This window comes from Equus asinus, chromosome 20, assembly GCF_041296235.1.
Source record: "Equus asinus isolate D_3611 breed Donkey chromosome 20, EquAss-T2T_v2, whole genome shotgun sequence".
Taxonomy (NCBI): Eukaryota; Metazoa; Chordata; class Mammalia; order Perissodactyla; family Equidae; genus Equus; species Equus asinus.
The window spans coordinates 80,187,393-80,207,831 of NC_091809.1; the positions used below are offsets into that span (position 1 = coordinate 80,187,393).

The 20,439-nt window shown below is 39.8% G+C and overlaps 1 protein-coding gene across 4 annotated transcripts in view; it reads left to right on the forward strand.

Annotated features, from left to right (window-relative positions):
- Positions 1-967: 967 nt before the first annotated feature.
- INTS4 (integrator complex subunit 4) overlaps positions 968-20,439 on the forward strand; it is a 92,832-nt gene continuing 73,360 nt past the window's right edge. For all 4 annotated transcript variants that reach the window (XM_044752290.2, XM_014859667.3, XM_070490618.1 and 1 more), the window contains exons 1-3: positions 968-1,126; positions 8,256-8,450; positions 16,110-16,227. In XM_044752290.2, coding sequence (XP_044608225.1) covers positions 1,073-1,126; positions 8,256-8,450; positions 16,110-16,227 — 367 coding nt within the window. In that variant the 5' untranslated portion in view covers positions 968-1,072. The remainder of the gene's footprint in view (positions 1,127-8,255; positions 8,451-16,109; positions 16,228-20,439) is intronic.

Below are 20,439 nucleotides of genomic sequence, written 5' to 3' on the forward strand. Positions count from 1 at the left end.
CTGTTTGAACCACATTCCTCTGTTACCCAGCACACTTTGGTTGCCCTCTAATGATCAGTTTGGGTGTCTCTCTTCCCAGTTAGACTGTAGGACCTTGAGGGTAATGACCATCTTTTATGCATTGTGGAGTCTTCTGTACCTACCACAGCCTGCCGCTTTTTCTAAGCATCCCATGTTAACTCTTTTGAAAGAACCAAACAATGAATAGCCAAAGTTTAAGGTAGGATGTAAAACCGACCTTGGATTTATTAACACTAACACGTGAACTACACTTTACAGTGTGCGAAATATTTCTGCATTCTTGTATCCCATTGTCATTACATCTTTGTCAGGTTAGGTGTTATCAGCGCATTTGTAGTTGAGGCTGCTTGTTCATTAAGTGCCAGGCGGAGCCTGAAGCTTTGTTGCTCGACCCTCGGTCTCAAGATTCTTTCCACTCTACCCCACGTATCAGAGGAGGGATTGATTCCTTAAAGAATGGGTAGCTTTTGAACAATTGGAGTGAGCGAGCAGGAAAAAGCATCCCAGGTCAGGAGAGGGATGACGCAAGGCTTGATCAAAAGGAAAGCTCAGGGACGCTGCAAGCAGTAAACACTGCGAAGAGCAAAGGACGACGAAACTCCTACTCGGCGTCTTCCCGTTATCTCGAGAGTCAAAATCCTTACGCAAGTCCAAGTTTTGCCTCTAGCTCTGAACCGCCCCGACTCTGCCCTTTACTCGGTACTCCCTCCCTCCCTCTGCTCTGTTCCACGCCAGAACACTTTGAGACGAGCAGCAAACTCCCGAAAGCTCCCATTGGCTCGTCTGCCCTGTCAGTCCCGTCTCCTCCCGCCAGAGGTCCCGCCCCCTCCGGGCTACGCTCTAGTTTTCGTTCCCCGGCCGCAAGAGGCGGAGGCGCCCAAACTTGGTTGTGCTGCGGCAGGGCAGTCGAGCAGCAAGAAGAGGCCTCTCTTTCCCGGAGGCCCACTGCCTTGTGGGACCGTGGCAGGTTCCTCCGGCTTGGGCGGGATTTCCGGGTTCCTATGCCACGCCTCCTGTCGAGTACGGAAGCTGAGAGGGTCTGCGGGCAGCCATGGCGGCGCACCTTAAGAAGCGGGTGTACGAGGAGTTCACTAAGGTGGTTCAGGTAAGCTCCGAAAGGAAAGGTCCCAAAATCTGTCCTGGCGTAGGGAGAGGTTATCCACGTCCCCGGCGCTTTGCCAGAACAGACGCCACAAATCTGGGTTGACTGCCGCCTACTTTGATAGGCTGAGACTACATTTTAGTGGGTGTGTTCGTTTGCCGCTACTGTTGCCATCATTATTAACTAATATGTGCAGTCTGACACTTTTTTTAACTGTTAGAAGAAACAAATAGCACTTTACAATTTACGAAAATACCGTTATCTCATTTCGTTCGGATTATATTAGCATCTTCATTTTACAGCTGTGAACTTTGAGCCTTCTGGAGGGGTACGAGGACTTAAAACCAGTTAGTGGCAGAGACCCTCCTAACTCCCGTTACAAAAAAAAGAGCCCAGGGACAAGTTGGCTGTATGCAAAGGTCTAAGGGATTGGAAGAGGAGTCTATAGAAATCCTCAAGACCCAGTCAAAGGAGGCAAGGGTCACAGGCTTCATAGGGGTAGAACTCTCCGTTGGTGGAACAGCTCACCTAGGAAGGACACCTTTAGAACTAGGAACTCCTTTAGAGTTGTTTAAGGACTGGTGTCAGAGCAGTCAGAGATTCTCCATGTGTCTCCTCAAAAATGTCGCTAAAGTAGAGGTTGATTCCAAGTCATCCCTTGTGTCGTGCTTCTCAGACTTTACGTGTATACGAATCAGCTGGAGATCTTGTTAAAATGTAAATTCTACTCTGTAAATCGGGCAGGGGAGGTGAGCCAGTAATCTGCATTTGACAAGCCCCCAATCGATCCTAGTGGATCAGCAGCATCCTTAGATCTGTAGATCACCCTTAGGTCCTTAGACTTGTAGAATAGCAAGACTTAGACCATCCAGCAGGAAACTGATCCTTAAACATTTCATTCATTCTTTCAACAAGAGTTTATTGGGTAAATGAGTGATTACTATATATCAGGTATGGTGAAAGGCGTTGAGCTACAAAGTCCAATATGCATTAGGGTCCCTGTCCTTTAGGAGCTCACAGGCTAGTGGGAGAGAGAGAACAGCAAATCTGTCATTATAGTACGGAGACATAATTGCATTGACAAATCAAGTCTTCGTCTTTTGCAGCAGCTCCTTTTTTAAAAAACTCCCTAGACAAACTCCCTAGCCGTTTGGGATTTGACAAGTATTCCTTCCAGCTGTATCACTTTCTCTTTTGTTTTGTAGACACATCTTTGTAGCATATTCTCCTTGTCTGTAGGGAAGTTAATCTGCTCCTTATTCTTGTTTTTTCTTAAATTAACTTTGATTGAGATTTAACCTTGACACTTTTTTGTTGTTCCTTTTTATGTGAAATTAGGTTTCCTGAGCTTTTAGAATGAGCCAAGATTCAGGAAACCTTTTCTAACTTCACAGAGCTCCCTCTTCTGTGACTTGCATTCTGCGATTTCCTGGCTGTTTCCCATGCACACTTTTCTTGTCTTTCTTTTTCTGGAGTACAATATATGTAACATAAACTTTACTATTTTATAGATAAATTCTTAGACTCATGCAACCCCCCCAAAACTGAATCAAGATGATAGGGAATCTAAGTAGGCCAATCATGAATAAAGAGATTGAAACAGTAATCAAAAATCTCTCCAAAAATAGAAGTCTAGAACCAGAAGGCTTCTTTGGAGAATTCTACCAAATGTTCAAAGAAGATTTAATACCTATCCTTGTCAAACTATTCCAAAAAGTTGAAGAAGATGGAACACTTCCTAACACATTTTATGAGGCCAACATCACCCTGGTCCCAAAGCTAGACAGGGACAACACAAATAAGGAAAATTACAGGCCAATATTGCTGATGAACATACATGCAGAAATCCTCAACAAAATATTGGCAAACCGAATACAGCATTACTTTAAAAAGATTGTTGTACACCACGATCAAGTGGGATTTATATCAGGGACACTGGAATGGTTCAACATCTGCAAATCAGTCAGTGTGATACACCACATTAACAAAATAGGGAATAAAAATCACATGATCATCCCGATAGATGCAGAGAAAGCATTTCACAAGATCCAACATCCATTTATGATAAAAACTCTTAACAAAATTGGGATATAAGGAAATTGCCTCAACATAATAAAGGCCATGTATGACCAATCCACAGCTAACATCATACTCAATGGGGAAAATTGAAAGCCACCCCTCTGAGAACAGGAGTAAGACAAGGGTGCCCACTCTTGCCTTTCTTACTCAACATAGTACTGGAGGTTTTGGCCAGAGAAATTAGGCAGGAAAAAGAAATAAAAGGAATCCAAATAGGCAATGAAGAAGTGAAACTCTTCTTGTTTGCAGATGGCATGATTTTATATATAGAAAACCCTAAAGAATCCATCAGAAAACTATTAGAAATAATCAACAACTACAGCAAAGTTGCATGGTGCAAAATCAACTTCAACAATCAGTTGCATTTCTATACTCTAATAATAGACTAACAGAAAGAGAACTCAAGAATATAATCCCATTTACAGTTGCAACAATAAGAATAAAATATCTAGGAATGAGTTTAACCAAGGAAGTGAAAGACCTTGACAATGAAAACTATAAAACATTATTGGGAGAAATCGATGATGACATAAAGAAATGGAAAGATAGCCCATGCACATGGATTGGAAGAATAAATGTAGTTAAAATGTCCATGGTACCTAAAGCAATCTACTGATTCAATGCAATCCCAATCAGAATCACAAGGACATTCTTCATGGAAATAGAACAAGGAATCCTAAAATTCATATGGGGTGACAAGAGACCCTGAATAGCTAAAACAATCCTGATAAAAAAGAACAAAGCTGGAGGCATCACAATCCCTGACTTCAAAATATACTACAAAGCCACAGTGATCAAAACAGCATGGCACTGGTACAAAAACAGACGTGCAAATCAATGGAACAGAATTGAAAGCCCAGAAATAAAACCACACGTCTATGGACAGCTCATCTTCCACAAATGAGCTAAGAACATAAAATGGAGAAAGGAAAGTCTCTTCAAAAAATGGTGTTGGGAAAACTGGACAGCCACATGCAAAAGAATGAAGGTAGACCATTATCTTTCACCATACACAAAAATTAACTCAAAATGGATCAAAGACTTGAAAGTAAGACCTGAAACCACAAAACTCCCAGGAGAAAATATAGGCAGTACACTCTTTGACATTGGTCTTAGAAGGATCTTTTCAAATACCGTGTCTACTCGGACAACGGAAACAAAAGAAAAAATAAACAAGTGTGACTTCATCAGACTGAAGAGCTTCTGCAAGGCAAAGGAAACCAGGAACAAAACGAAAAGATAACCCACCACCTGGGAGAAAATATTTGCAAATCATATATCCCACAAGGGGTTAATCTCCAAATATATGAAGAACTCACACAACTCAATAACAAAAAAACAACCTGATGAAAAAATAGGCAGGGGATATGAACAGACGTTTTTCCGAAGAAGGTATCCAGATGGCCAATAGGTACATGAAAAGATGTTCAACATCACTAATCATCAGGGAAATGCAAATCAAAACTACACTAAGATATCACCTTACACCCGTCAGAATGGCTATAATCACTAAGACGAGAAATAACAAGTGTTGGAAAGGATGTGGAGGAAAGGGAACCCTCAAACACTGTTGGTGAACTATCAACTGGTGCAGCCTCTAGGGAAAACAGAATGAAGATTTCTCAAAAAATTAGAATAGAAATTCCATATGGCCCAGCTATCCCACTACTGGGTATTTATCCAAAGAACTTGAAATCAATAGTTTGAAGAGACTTAGGCACCTCTACGTTCATTGCAGCATTACTCACTATAGCCAAGAAGTGGAAGCAACCCAAGTGCCCACTGACTGATGATTGGATAAAGATGTGGTATAGGTATACACATGGAGTACTACTCAGCCATAAAGAAAGACAAAATCATCCTATTTGCAACAACATGGATGGACCTTAAGGGTTTTACGTTAAGCAGCATAAACCAGACAGAGAAAGACAAATACTGTATGATTTCACTCATATGTGGAAGATAAACAAACACACAAAGAGAACAGTTTAGTGGTTACCAGAGGGGAAGGGGTTGGGGTGTGGGCACAAGGGATGAAGGAGCACATTTGTATGGTGACTGACAATTAATATTGTACAACTGAGGGGCCGGCCCCGTGGTGCAGCAGTTAAGTGCACACATTTTGCTTTGGCGGCCCAGGGTTCGCCGGTTTGGATCCCGGGTGCGGACATGGCACCACTTGACAAGCCATGCTGTGGTAGGCTTCCCACATATAAAGTAGAGCAAGATGAGCACAGATGTTAGCTTAGGGCCAGCCTTCCTCGGCAAAAAAAGAGGAGGATCGGTGGCAGTTAGCTCAGGGCTAGTCTTCCTCAAAAAAAAAAAGTACAACTGAAATTTCACAATGTTATAAACTATTATGTCCTCAATAAAATAAAAAGAAAATTTACCATTTTAATCATTTTTAAGTGTATAGTTCAGTGGCATTAAGTACATTCACATTGTTGTGTAGTGTCACTTCCTTTCTTCCCAACATTCTGTGGTTCCCACTTCCGAAGACTACTCACTCTTCCTTCAGCATGCCACATGTTTGCACCTCTCCAAACTTTTGTACCTGTTGTCTCTTTTACATAAAATGGATGTCTTTCTTCCCTTTGTTTTTGTTCTCCACCCGTTGGACTTCGATTTTTGCTTCAAGATCTAACTGAAACCTCAGCGAGTGTTCACTGTCTTCCTCCCTTGCTTCTGTAGCACTCTGTCTTACTCATCTGTTTGTCCTTATCACTCAGTGCGCCTATAATTACCAGTGTACATCTCTCCTCACTAGTCTGAGCTCCTTGAGGGCAGAGATAATGCCTGGTTCATCTGTGTCCCCCAGGTAGATCATAGGGCCTGGCTCACAAAAATGTTGATGATTCAATAATAGCAGGTATCAGTTTGTCTTTCCCCTTACAAACTCTCTAGGAAAACAAATATTTCCTAGCTTTTGATCTAACTGCAGCCCAGATAACACTGAAGATTGAATTTGTCTGGAAGAGGATGGAACTGGATAAGGATTTTAAGAGAACAGCTCATTTCTTCACTTTATTCTGCATGAATGGTTACCGTGGAGTGATAAAATGAGTTCTAGTGCTTCTGTTCTTTTTTCTTTGCTATGAAGATGAGGAGGGAGAGAGAACTGACTTGTATCTGGTGCTTGTTGTGTCTTATACAATAAAGACATGCTTCTTGAGGCAGCCCTGTTGGCCTAGCAGTTAAGGTTTGGTGTGCTCCACTTCGGCATCCCGGGTTCGGTTCCCAGGCAGGAACCACACCCCTTGTCTGTCAGTAGCCATGCTGTGGTGGTGGCTCCCATAAAAGAACTAGAAGGACTTACGACTAGAATATACAACTATGTACTGGGGCTTTGGGGAGGGGAAAAAAAAACTCCAGGAAGACTGAAAACATGTTAGCTCAGGGTGAATCTTTCCCAGCAAAAAAAAAAAAAGATGTTATACTTCTCAGATATGCCTACGATACAGATACTGTATTGCTTTTTATAGAAGCCTCCCCTAGCTAGTAAGTGGTTATTGAACCCCAGTTCCTCTGACTTCAAAGCCCTTGGTTTTTTTATCATGCCGTACTATGTTCCTGTCTAGAATAATTCTGATTTCTTCTCTGTAGAAGTATAAATTTGTAAGGAGGTGGTTGTTCAGGATGTGAAAATGATGCATCAAGTGTTAAGGAAAGTTACTGATTACATTTATCTTATGATCCTCTCTATACCCCACCAGGGCCTGACTTAAGCCCCCGAGTGACAGGTACTCCTTTACATGAACTTTTTGGCACCCATTATATGTAACAAATGCATCTAGGATGGTTCTAGTTATGCACCGTTCTTGGGAGAATTTAGAAGATAGTCACCCAAATAATTTTGTACGTTTTGTGCTCAGATGAGGATCCCTGGTTGAGAAAGACTGGTGGTTGGTGTCATCCTTCCCATTTTACAGATGATAAAAGTGATAATCATGACTGACTTACAGTACAGCAGCAGAGTTGGAATTCAGAGACAACTCCTAATTCTAAATCAATCATTCAGTAAACATTCATTAAGTGGCCGCACTTTGCTGGAGCCAGCCCCGGTGCCTAGTGGTTAAGATTCAGGGCTCTCACTGCAGTGACCCTGGTTCGTTTCCCACCCAGGGAACCACCCCACCCGTTAGTTGGTTGTCATACTGTGGCAGCTGCTTGTTGCTGTGATTCTGAAAGCTATGCCACTGGTATTTCAAATGCCAGCAGGGTCATCCGTGGTGGACAGATTTCAGCAGAGCTTCCAGACTATGACAGACTAGGAAGAAGGACTGGGCCCCCCACTTCTGAAAAAATTGTCCATGAAAACCCTATGAATAGCAGTGGAACATTGTCTGATATAGTGTTGGAAGGTGAGAGGACGGCACAAAAAGACTGGGCAGAGTTCCACTCTGCACAGCATCGCTAGGAGTCGAAATCAACTCGATGCCACCAACAGCAACAGCAGTTTGCTAGGCATGTGGCAGTGTGTTTTTTCCCTACCCTGAACATTCTTCTAATAAAGGTGGAATGATTTGGGTGAAAACAGTCATCTGGAGTGAGGGGAAGATTTTTCTCCTCACTGTAAGCTACATACGTTTCCCCTCAGTTCTAGTTTTCTCAGGAGGGAAGCTGAACCTGGTAGGTGCCTCAGCACAGTCTGAATATATTTGTGCAATTGAGATTTCTTTTCTGATGAAGAATGGAGCAGATACTTTGTGTGTCCTCTTAACCCTAAAGTTACAACAATCCTAAGAGATAGTCAGAACAAAATGTTAGTGGACCTACTTTACAGAGAAAAAAACTGAGACTTGGAGAAACTAAACAACTTGCCCAAAGTTCGTAGGAGCTAGTGAAAAGCAAAACTGGGACTCATAGCCTTATCTCCAATCCAGTGTTCTTTTTCCACTTCATAGCACTGTGTTTTCCTAAGACTAGGTCTCTTACCTACATTCATTATTTGGTATAAGGACAAGTTAATTCCATTAAATGAGGCAAAGTTAAACTTGCAGACCCTGTGTTTTCAGTTAGGTCTTCATGTCTTATCTTCCCTCCCCCCTTGCAGCAACAACAGGAGGAAATTGCTACTAAGAAACTACGACTGACAAAACCAAGCAAATCTGCAGCACTCCACATTGATCTGTGTAAAGCTACCTCCCCAGCAGATGCTTTGCAGTACCTACTCCAGTTTGCCAGGAAGCCTGTGGAGGCAGAAAGTGTGGAGGGGGTCGTCAGGATTCTCTTGGAACATTACTACAAGGTATGAAAGTCTTGAGGACCTGATGGGAGTATGTGTAAGAGTGGTGTCATGTCTGCAAAATGGGTTAGTACTGCCAAGTAAGTAAGAAGGTGTTCATTCAGCAGTCTTTTACTGAGGGTCTTCCACGTGCTAGGCACTGTGGATACAGAGATAAAAAAAGATCCACATCCTGTCCTCAGAAGCTTACAGTATCGAGATGGAGACGGGGTGAACGGTAAGGATAAGGTGCGTCACGTTGCTGGGGCACTCTGAGTGTAATACGTACCGCGTGCAGTGGGAGCACAGAGGAGGAGTTCATTTCAACCATGACCCTTCTGAACAGGGCTTGTCTCTGGGATGTAGTCCTGTCATCCTGCTGTTACTGCCCCAGTTCAAGGTGCTTATCTCTAATTGCAATAGCTCTTTTTTTTTTTTTTTTTAACTTTTTTTAAGCTAAGTGGCATTTTATTTCTTCATGTATTTTAATGGATTAGAAGAAAACATCAATTTATGCATATTAACTATAGGAAATAGTTTAAACAGAAAATGAAATCCACAAAATGTGTTTATTTTTCAGTTTTTATGTGTAAGTGAGATCTCAAGTAAAAGCAGAAATGATTTTTAAATATTTGAATCACAGATGAATTAAAAATTTAAACTTTAGTATGAAAATTAGTAAGCTTATAGAAAAGCAGAGATGGTACTATAATGAACTGCCAAGTACCCATCTCTGGAATTAAACAGTTATTGACATTTTGCCAAATTTGTTCTGTTTTCCTGAAAATTTTTACAGTATCATAGTGTTTTTCCCTAAGTGATTCAGTAAAATATCTCTAAAACAGGGACATCTTTTTTTAAAACATAACCACATCAAATAAAACTAAATAATTCCTTAATGTCATCTAACAACTAGTCCATATTCAAATTTTCCTAGTTGTTTCAAAAATGTCTTTTTATGGTTGATTTGTCCACATCAAAGTACAAACAATGTCTACACATGACATTTGCTCTTTCTTAAATCTAGAACAGCTTTTATCATTTTGGTGACATTGATCTGTTAAAGAAACTTGGTCACTTGTTTCGTAAAATGTCTTGTCTTCTGAATTTATTTACTTCCTTGGGGGTTAACTTGCTCCTCTGTCCCCTGTATTTACCATGAACTGGAAGTTAGATCTGTAGGTTTTGTTCGATTCAGGTTAAGCACAGTTTTGAGAATTTAAGAATACTTTGTAGGTGATGATTTGTACTTCACGTTGCTTCTGTCGGATGCACATAATGTCTTGAAGTCCCACCTAGCAGAAGCTTCTCATCTTTTTCCCTTCAGTTTCTCTTCTTTCTATAAACTGTCTTTATTTAGAGCTTTTATGTATGCCATAAAGGTCCTTCTATTTACATATATAATGTTCTAGCTTAATCAAAATGCTTGTAGTTTTCCAAAGACCTGTGTGTTTTCAGAAATTGGTATTCTTTCACATGCTTTTCCCTCAGCCTAGAACCCCACTCCTGTGATCTGGTCTGCCATTTTCTCTGCCAACTGTGTTCCTTTCTCTGAGTCTTTCCACTTACATGTCTTTCTCTCTGGAACACTTCACTCAGATGTTCATATGACTGCTTCCCGTGTTTCCTTCAAGTCTTTGCTCAAATGTGGCTTTTTCACAGACGCCTTCCTTTATCCCTCTATTCGAGACTGAAACTGCCTGTCCTACCCCAGCACTTTGTAGCCCCATTTTGATTTTATTTTCTCCATAGCATTTACCATCTTCTAATATTCTATATGATTTTCTCATTTGTTTTGTTCCTTGTCCATTTCCCCATGCTAGAATGTAAGCTCCTCTTGAGTAGAGATTTTTGTTTGTTTTTTAAGTTGATGTATCTGCAGCACCAAGAACAGTGTGGGGTAAAGTAAATATTTGTTGAATGAATGAATGAATGCTTTGTGACACTTTTTACTCAGTTAACAAATGATTATTATATATCAGGCATTGTTCTGGGTGGTGGACAGTGTCCTGTTAGCACATTTGTTAGCTCTTAGCATTGCCATTATTTGTCATGTGTGTCTATCTCCTTCAGACTTTGAGCCCCTAAATTCAGAGACTACATATCTATTAATAACTTCTGTCCCAGTGTTGGGCAAGTTCTCTGGAACACTGTAAGGGCTTAATAAATGTTTCCCTCATGTTGTATATGAATGAAATCAGAGTTTTTGTTCTCAAGAAGTTTTCAGTCTCTTAGTGGTCTATTTTTAGTTATCACTTTTCTTATCAATATCTACCTATTATTATTATTACATAATAATATAACTCTGTTGTCAATAATCATCTATAATAATACATCTAAGAGCAATTAACATTTATATAGCTTGTTGGAGTTTATAAAGCTCTTTCCACGTGTAATATTTTATTTATTCCTGGTGACAACACCATTGTTCTCTCTGTAATCCAGATAGGGAACTAGGCTTAGAGCAGTTTCACTCAGCTTAGTAAATGGAGGGGTTAGGTTTGAATCTGAGTTGTTTTTTGTTTTTCAACTTTTTGTTGTGGAACATTTCAAATATATTTGCAAGTAGAGAGAATGGTTTAATTAATTCCCATGTACTCATTACCCAGCTTCAACAATTATCATTTCTCGGCCAAACTTGTTTCATTCCCACCCCACTGTCCACTTCTACTTCCTCCACCCTCACCCTCTCTACCAGATTCTTATGAAAACAGTTCCCTGGCACCATATCATTTTATTCATAAATTTCGGTTTATATTTCTAAACAATAAAGATTCTTTTTGAAAACATAGTGACAATTCCATTTTCATGTCTAAAAGAAAAATTGGACTCGGGTGTCCTGATGTCAGACCCCAGGCTCTTTAACCAGACCATGCTGTTTGCGTTAGTCTAGCAGATTCTAACCCCAAAGGAGTGAGGAGGGATGCCAGATGGGGCCAGTTCTAGATTAACCACCATAGTGTTTTTTACCCTTTCTTCTGTTTTATCCAGAAATGTGGTGTCTGGTATTTTAGTAGATAAACTACTTTGGATTCTGCTTTTCTTGTCCAAGTCTTTCTGTGGTCAGGCAGCAGTACCTGAATTTATTTCACATGAGGGATTCTTCAGTTATACCACTGTGCTCATTGCTCTGTAGGATGTAGGAGAACTTTGAGACCTGATCCTTGTCCTTTAGGGGCTAACAGTATAGTTGGTAGAGCAAATAATATATGTAGCATTTAGATATTAAGGACTAAAGTTATTCTTTGGTGATTTTTTCATTCTCTCAAGATGTTCTGAATACTAACTCTGCCAGGCCTTGTGCTTCGTGTTGGTGATACAGAGATGAATATATGATCCCCGATCTGAGTCTAGTTGGTAGATGAGACAATAAATGGATAATAAGAATACAACGTTATAGGTGCTGTGAAATCTGGGACAGGTTATGATGTGACCTCAAAGAAGAGGATAATCAGTTCTACTTGGGAGCAGGGGTCTGGAAAGCCATTATATACTAGTAATGATGCTTCAGATGAGTCTTCAAAAAACAAATTTTGGCCTCTTGGAAAACAGAGGAAAGGCATTTTAGAAAGAAGGAGCAATTGTGAGCAAAGGCATGGAGATGTGAACTAGCCTGTTACATTAGAAGAAATGCAAGTAGTTTGGCTGGTGTAGATTTTAGGTTGAGAGCCCTTTAAGAGGTAAGACTAGAAGGATTGAAAGGGGTCTGATCCTGAAGAGTCTTGCATTCTGCTTTGTGGGGTTTTGTTTTAGACATGTCACTGTGGGGGCAATATGGAGGAATTGGATGAGGGCAAGACAGGACTTAGGGTGATCAACCAGGAGTTAAGTCTGCAGCACTGTCATGAAAGCCTGAACCAGGACAGTTTTGCTGGTGAGAAGAGCAGTTATTGAAGAGGGCTTCCCCAGAGGCAGTTTGTTTTAAGCTTAGGAGTGAAGGAGGTGATTTATGTGTTTCAGTAGCAGGTGTCCCAGGGGATTATTTCAGAAAGTAGGAGAACTACTCTGAGTAAAGGATCCGGATGGATAAAGAATGTCACTAGGTCAGATACTCTCTTATTCTTTTTGTCCCATTCTTACCTTCTTGCCTCTCTCTTAGCTGCTAGGCTTAGTACTTCTGCTTTCTGTGCAGTTCCCTTGTGTTTGGAGGTCTGACTCCATTCCAGACTGTTGAAAGGCTATATAGTTGTTCTCATATACTCTCTCACTACAAAATTAGGGTATTTGGCTAGTCTAGTGCCTCTGAAAGACAATTACTTAATTCTATGGTGTTAGTTCATTGAGTTGAAGCCCATAAAAGAATTGGCTTTTATTTCTATTCAAAAGTGAATTCAGTGTCTTCCTTCATTCTCCAGTCTACTTTATCTCAGGAAATGGTACCACCATCAATATAGACCCTTAATTAAAACCTGAGAAAGTTCCTTTATAGCGCCTTCACCCTTTCCTCTTGTCATATTCCCTTCCTCACCAAGTCTTGTTGATTTTTTCTTCTAAATATCTCATGAGTCCGTTTACCTCTGTTTCTACTGTTACTTCAGTAATCCAAGTAACTATCATATTTTTAAAACTTATAAAACCTATGAAATATAACACATAAGAGTATATAGAATAACTTCATACAGCCTGTTGATTTATCACAACATGAACACAGTATGTAACCACCATCCAAGTCAGGAAATGAAATATCTGTATCCCATAGGCCCCCTCAAACTCCCTTCTAATTATTTCTCCTTTCTTTCCCAAAGGTAACCATCACTATCCTGACTTTTAGGGTAGTAACTTCCTTTCTTTTATTTTTTTACTATTTAAACCCGCACCCCTAAATACAATTAATTTTTGTCTCTTTTTCAACTTCACATATGAGGGAATACAGTATGTACCTTTTTATGTGTGGTTTTTACTCAAAATTCTATTTGTGAGATTCATCATATTGTTGCCTATAGCTATAGTTCATTCATTTTTACCACATTATAAGATTTCATTGCATGAATATTCCATAATTTGTCTATTGATTCTATTATTGATGGACATTTAGGCTATCTCCAATTTTTAACTATTACAAGAAGTACTGCTGTGAACATTTTTGTTTTTTTTTTTTTTTTAAAGATTTTGTTTTTTTCCTTTTTCTCCCTAAAGCCCCCCGGTACATAGTTGTATATTCTTTGTTGTGGATCCTTCTAGTTGTGGCATGTCGGACGCTGCCTCAGCGTGGTTTGATGAGCAGTGCCATGTCCGCGCCCAGGATTTGAACCAACGAAACACTGGGCCGCTTGCAGCAGAGTGCGCGAACTTAACCACTCGGCCACGGGGCCAGCCCCAGCCGTGAACATTTTTGTACAAGTTGGTTTGCATGGCTTGCATTTCTGTTTAGTATATACTCTGGAGTGGAATTCCTGAGCCTACTGTTTCCAAAATGGTAGTACCAATTTAGTACTACCTGAATTGTACAATTAGTACAATTTAGTACTACTTCTATTAGCAGTATGTGAGAATTTCAGTTGCTCCACATACTGGCCAACAGTAGGAATTATCAATCTTTTTCATTTTGACACTTCTTATGGATGTGTACTATATCATTGTGACCTTAACTTGCATTCCTCAGATTACTAATGAAGTGGAGCAACTTTAGCGTGTTTAATTGGCCATTTGCATATCCTTTTGGGTAATGCCTATTTATCTCTCTTGCCTATTTTCACTGAGGTGTTTTGTTTTGTTTTTTGGTGAAGAAGATTGGCCCTGAGCCAGGATCTGTTGCTAGTCTTCCTCTTTTTGCTTGAGGAAGATTGTTCTTGAGCTAACATCTATGCCAATCTTCCTCCATTTTGTATGTGGGACACTGCCACAGCGTGGCTTGATGCACAGTGCATAGGTCCACGCCCAGGATCTGAACCTGCAAACCCTGGGCTGTCAAAGTGGAGCGTGCAAACTCTACCACTATGCCACTGGGCTGGCCCCTTAATGTTGTATTTTGATGAAAAGAAGTTCTTAGTATAGCCCAATTTGACAATCTTTTCATTTATATTTTGTACTTTTCTTGTCTGATGTAAGAAGGTTTTTCCTACCCTGAGCTCATTAAGACATTTTGCTAGACTATTACTAGGAGCTTTATTATTTGCTTTTCACACATGGAGTTGATTGTTGTGTACTGTTGTCCCTTGGTATCCGTAAGGGATTGGTTCCGGGATCCCTGAGGATACCAAAATCTACAGATGTTCAAGTTCCTTAGGTTGGCTCTCCATATCCGTGGGTTCTGCGTCTGTGGATTAAACCTACCATGGATTGTAAACATAGTACAGATGGTCCCCCACTTAGGATGGTTCGACTTACTATCTTTCGACTATATCATGGTAAGAAAGTCATACATATTCAGTAGAAACCGTACTTGGAGTTTTGAATTTCGATGTTTTCCTGGGCTGGGGGTGTGCCGTATGATACTCTCTCCTGATGCTCGGCAGACGCAGCAAGCTGCAGCTCCCAGTCAGCCACGTGATTTCGAGGGCAAACAACTGACACACAACCATTCTGTTTTTCACTTTCAGTACGGTATTCAATAAATTACGAGATATTCACCACTTTATTATGAAATAGGCTTTGTGTTAGATGAGTTTGCCCAACTGTAGGCTAATGTAAAGTGTTCTCAGCATGTTTAAGGTAGGCAAGGCTAAGCTATGATGTTCCATAGGTTAGGGAGATTAAATGCATGTTTGACTTACGATATTTTCAATGTATGATGGGTTTATCAGCATGGAACCCCATCATAAGACAAGGAAGATTTATACATATCTGTGGTTGGTTGAATCTGTGGATATGGAATCTGTGGATATGGAAGGCCGACTGTATGTTGCTTGGATATGTGGAAACCCAAATGTTCCAGCACCGTTTATTGAAAATAATGTCCTTTTTTCATTGCTTTGCAGTACCACCTTTGTGGTAAATCAAGTGTTTCTGTATGAGTGAGTATGTTTCAGGGCTTTCCTCTTCTGTTCCATTGGTTTGTCTATTCTTATGCCAATACCATGCTGTCTTAGGATAGTATTATAATAAATCTTGACATCTGGTGGGATAAGTTCTCCCACCTTGCTCTTCTTTAAGAATATCTTGGTTGCACAACCAGAAGGACCTACAACCAGAATTACAACTATGTACTGGGGGACTTTGGGGAGGAGGAGGAGGGGGAGGGGAGGGGGAGGGAAGGGGGAGGAAGAAGAAGAAGATGAAGATGATTGGCAACAGATGTTAGCTCAGGTGCTGGGCTGGTGGTATGCCATATGATACTCTCTCCTGAGTAGCTGCCAACACCCAGTTTCCAGGAGCTCCAAGAGCAGTGGTGCTGGCAGCAACGTTGGGTGCCCAGTGTTGGTGGTGCAGGTTGCTGCAGCTCGCGTCTAACATGATCGCACAGTGGAAGAAAGGTGTTTTTAATCCCCAAAGTACATTTCTGGCTAAAAGTTAATGACATCAGGAAGGTGTAAAAAAATTCCCATTCACTTTGCAGTGTTTGGGTGTAACATACTGAGTGAGGAAAGCTCTCTTCCCTGAAGTATATAAAGTTAATTTTTCAGAAATAAAGCCTTCGAATACTTGGATCATTGAATCCCTTTTGAGAAGTTAGTTTCTCCTGTTCTTGCTTATTGTTTAGCTGAGAGTAGAGTGGCAAGGTAACAATAGCTTTTTTTGTTCCAGGAGAATGATCCATCTGTGAGACTGAAAATTGCATCATTGTTGGGTTTATTGTCAAAGACCGCAGGATTTTCCCCAGACTGTATTATGGATGATGCCATTAACATCCTGCAGAATGAAAGTAAGTTGCAATTTAAAAGCTGTCTAATCAGAGCGGAAATCCTTTAGTTCCTTTTATATAGAGTTTAGAACAAAATTTTGTTGTTGGTTGTTATTGAAAAGCAATTTGAGGATGATTCAATAAAACCATACCATGTATATACATTTATTTACATTAGAGTTAAAATACAGTTTTGTCTCTTCATAGCTATCATTAATTGACCTCTACCAAATGCCATATACTTAAGGTAGTTTACATGAGTTATAAGATAGGTATTATTGTCCTTATTTTATACATGAGGAAACTGAAGCTCAGAGAAGTTAACTAATGTGTTTAAGGTTACATAGTATGTGACAAGAGTTGATGTTTTGTTGACTGTGCTATGCTCACTCAGAAATCATGAGAGGTGCTGTCCTCCTCACGTGGTCCCTCACAACTTAGTTCCTATAAAAATGACATTTCCCAGGTCTTACATGTTGTTGCTTTTTCTATTTGTTCCCTGTTGATGCCCACTAAAATTATTCTTAGCATTTAGGTGAAATGGAAAATCGCTTCATCTTTTTAATTTTTTCAATTAATTATCTGGTTTTATTTATGTACAAGATTTCTTTTATAGAGTTAGTGCCTCACTTGCCTTAATATTTATTTTAAAATTAAATAGAAACCTTTTGTTGCTGTTTTTAAAAATATTGTAATTTTATATGAATTGGTTATAGTTTCAAAGAATTGTTTTATTTTGGGGTATACATATTTCAACAAATATCACTATTTAAATATTGGACAACATTTAGTCTATGAACTTGAGGTTATGAGAGTAATAAAGGGCCTGTGAACTCAGAGACAATCTAAATTCATTTATCGTACAACTGTTTAATGGTAAAAAGTATCTTACGTATGTGACCCATAGGCTGAAGTTGAGAATTTTTAAAATTTTGTTAGAAACAACTTCATATTAAAATTTTACTTGTATTGGATTTTTACCCAAGACTTTTAATTCACAGGAAACAATGAAAATATCTTTAAATTTTTTTCAAGAGGAGTTGGTTTTATTGAAATGCCAATATCACAACATTAAACAAAAATTTAAAAAATATTCCTACTATTTCCATAAAACAATGTTTTACAAATTATCTTTTACTTATATACATTTTATATGGTTTGACTTATAGTGAAAGTACTATTTTGTGTTTTACTATGCTCACTTAACATTACATATAATTTTTTCTGTTTCTACATTACCTTCATAATATTATGGTGTTGATAATATATTAAATATCAACAAGTACACTAGTGTTTGTAATGTTTTGCTACTGTAGATAGTAGCAAGAAAAATTAATTTCTTTTAAAAGCACCAAACAGTTACATTGCCTCAGTACCAAAGTATCCTTTTTTGCCATGGAAAGTTCTTGAAGGTGCTAGCTATGTACCTGGAATAATCGCATACTTTAAGATTGGAGATTCATAGAGCTATAGACTTTTTGAGCTGTACATGGCCTTATAGAGATCATCTGGTCTAATTTTTTCATTTTGTAGATGACAGAAACAAAGTCCCAGAGAGATGAGGTGAATTCATTTAGCTAAATAGGAGCAGAACTGAGAACTTAATGCGGTGCTTTTTCTTACAGACCCAGGTTTAGCTGAAACACTTTACCTCTAAAATAGAAAAATTATAAGAGTTAAATTTTTTTGCTGAGGAAGATTTGCCCTGAGCTAACATCTGCTGCCAATCTTCCTCTTTTTGTGTGTGAGCTGCTGCAACAGCATGGCAGCTGACAGGCAAGTGACGTAGGTCTGTGCCTGGGAACCGAACCTGGGCCACTAAAGCAGAGTGTGCCAAACTTAACCCGTAGGCCACTGGAGCTGGCCCCAGAGAATTAATTTTGGTGCAAACCTCATCCTAGCCTTTAAAAGAAAGAGACTCAAATTATGCAGTGTACGTGGAAATAGCTGTTTTACTTTTTGTTAACATTCTAATTCTGTTTTTTACTTAATTATCTCTAAGAGATTTGATCTGGGTCTCTTCCTGGTTTCCAGTTGCTAGCCTACCTAGATTCACAGAAGATAGAACTGAAAGGGACCGTAAAGATCATCTAGTTCAAGCTCTTTATTTCATAGCTGAGGAACATGAACTCCAGTGAGGTACAGTGACTGCTGACGTCACTCTGTATTTTTGACTTAGAATTAAGCCACAGACTTAGAATTGAGAGTCTCCCAGTTATCAGTCTTGTGTGCATTTTCAAATCCCAAGAACATGGTCAACGCTCTGGCCCCGAAGTCTTTCCTTTCAATTCGTCAGGTGTGTGAGTTCTGTAACTCCTTGGCAAGCACTGGGCACGGCACTTTATATCTGCTTCTCTAGTACGTATTAGATCACTAATGATAATGCAGAGCTTGCTTTAGAGGAGGTATAATCATAATACTGAGGGAGCAGAGGAGAGAGCGAGGTCAGTGCTGACTGGTGGGATCTAGAAAGGCTCAGTGAAGAGGGGGCTTGGAACATCAGAGGTGGGGAAGAGTAGTGCCAAGAAAAAGGAACCTTATGATAAAAGGTAGAGAACTGGGAAAGTACAAGAGATACTTGAAGAACTGGATTGTTTTTGAGAGATCAGCAGAGAGTAAGGGCTTTAGGAGGAAAAACAATGGTAAAATGTGTTCAAGCCCAAGGGTAGGTGGTCTTGAGCACTGAGGATTTTGAATGTTATTTTGTAGACAGGGGAAACCATGTAAAGGTTTTTTGAGCAAGGGATGAAATGATCAAGTCTGGATTTAGAAAGATAATTTGGTGGCTCTGAGGAATTTGGTTTGATGAACTAGGTGGTTTAGAGAAGACATGTTGAGGATTCATTTATTGTCCATGTGGAGATGTCCATCCAACCTGTAGTTGTAATGTAGGTCTGGAACTCAGGAGAGGGACTAGGGTTTGAGATTTAGATTAGATTTATGATTTATCAGAGGCAAGAGTTAAGTTTTAAAAAGATTTATCTAGCTTTTCATGGATGTTAGGCAGAATCATCTTTTTGAAGAAATACATTGTAGAGTGGTGTGGTGGTGGTGGAGATTTTCACCACTTTTCTGTTTTCTCTAAGTACCTTCTTTTCTCTTCGTATGTCACGTCTTTCATATTGGAGACTTTTCTTGATGATCCTTGGCCTTGCATGTAAATTTAAGACTCGGCACTAAAAAGCTGATTGGTACTTGTGTGTGAATGGATGGGGCTTGTCAACTAGTAGCCTCCACTCTAGGATGATCCTCTATGTCTTTGGAGGACTTTTAAATGTTAGTATCTTTTGGTGTGTTTTTTGTGGGGCCCATCAATTTTTCCAGTTATCAGTTCATGACTCCCCTTCTAGGAAGACAGAGAAATGCCTGGCTGCCTTCTTTTTAGAGCCAAAGCAGTTGAAGGTGGCTAGGGAGAGGGAGGGAGTGTCTCATTATCAGTACTTATGACTCTCTCTTAATCTCCTCTTCTTCACTGTACTTCCTCCTTGTCCTCACCTGATATCCCCAACATTGGATCCTTTCTGGTCCAATTTCTATATAAAATAAACCTCCTATTTCAGTGGTCACTTGGCTGTGTAGGATTGGGAAGGAGGGGTCCAATTCTTCTTACAAAGACCTCAAACAAGTCCCTGCCTTATCCCTGTTTTTTTTATTTTATTTTTTTGAGGAAGATTAGCTCTGAGCTAACATCTGCTGCCAATCCTCCTCTTTTTGCTGAAGAAGACTGGCCCTGAGCTAACATCTGTGCCCATCTTCCTCTACTTTATGTGTGGGATCCCTGCCACAGCATGGCTTGACAAGCGATGTGTAGGGCCACACCTGGGATCTGAACTGGTGAACCTGGGCCACCAAAGTGGAACGTACGAACTTAACTGCTGTGCCACCGGGCTGGCCCACCTTATCCTTGTTTTTTGGAGTTTTTTTGTTTGCTTGTTTAAATCTCCAGTTCCTGAATCTAGAATTTATTTGCTTTGAAGTGACATCCTCCTCAGTAGGCATTTTATGTTAGATTTCTCAGTTTTGCCAAAGAGCTTTTCTTTGCTTTCCATCTCTAAAAAATTTGTTGATTTTTCTCATCTACCTACCTTATTCTCTGTTTTCTTGGTCTTTGTAGGTTTATACCTTTTAATTTCTTTACTCTTATTATATTAATGTTTTAGGATGCGTGCCCTGCTGAGGAGTTTGCACTTTATCTTGAAGGTGATGAAAAGCCCTTAGTCAAGCATAAAACAT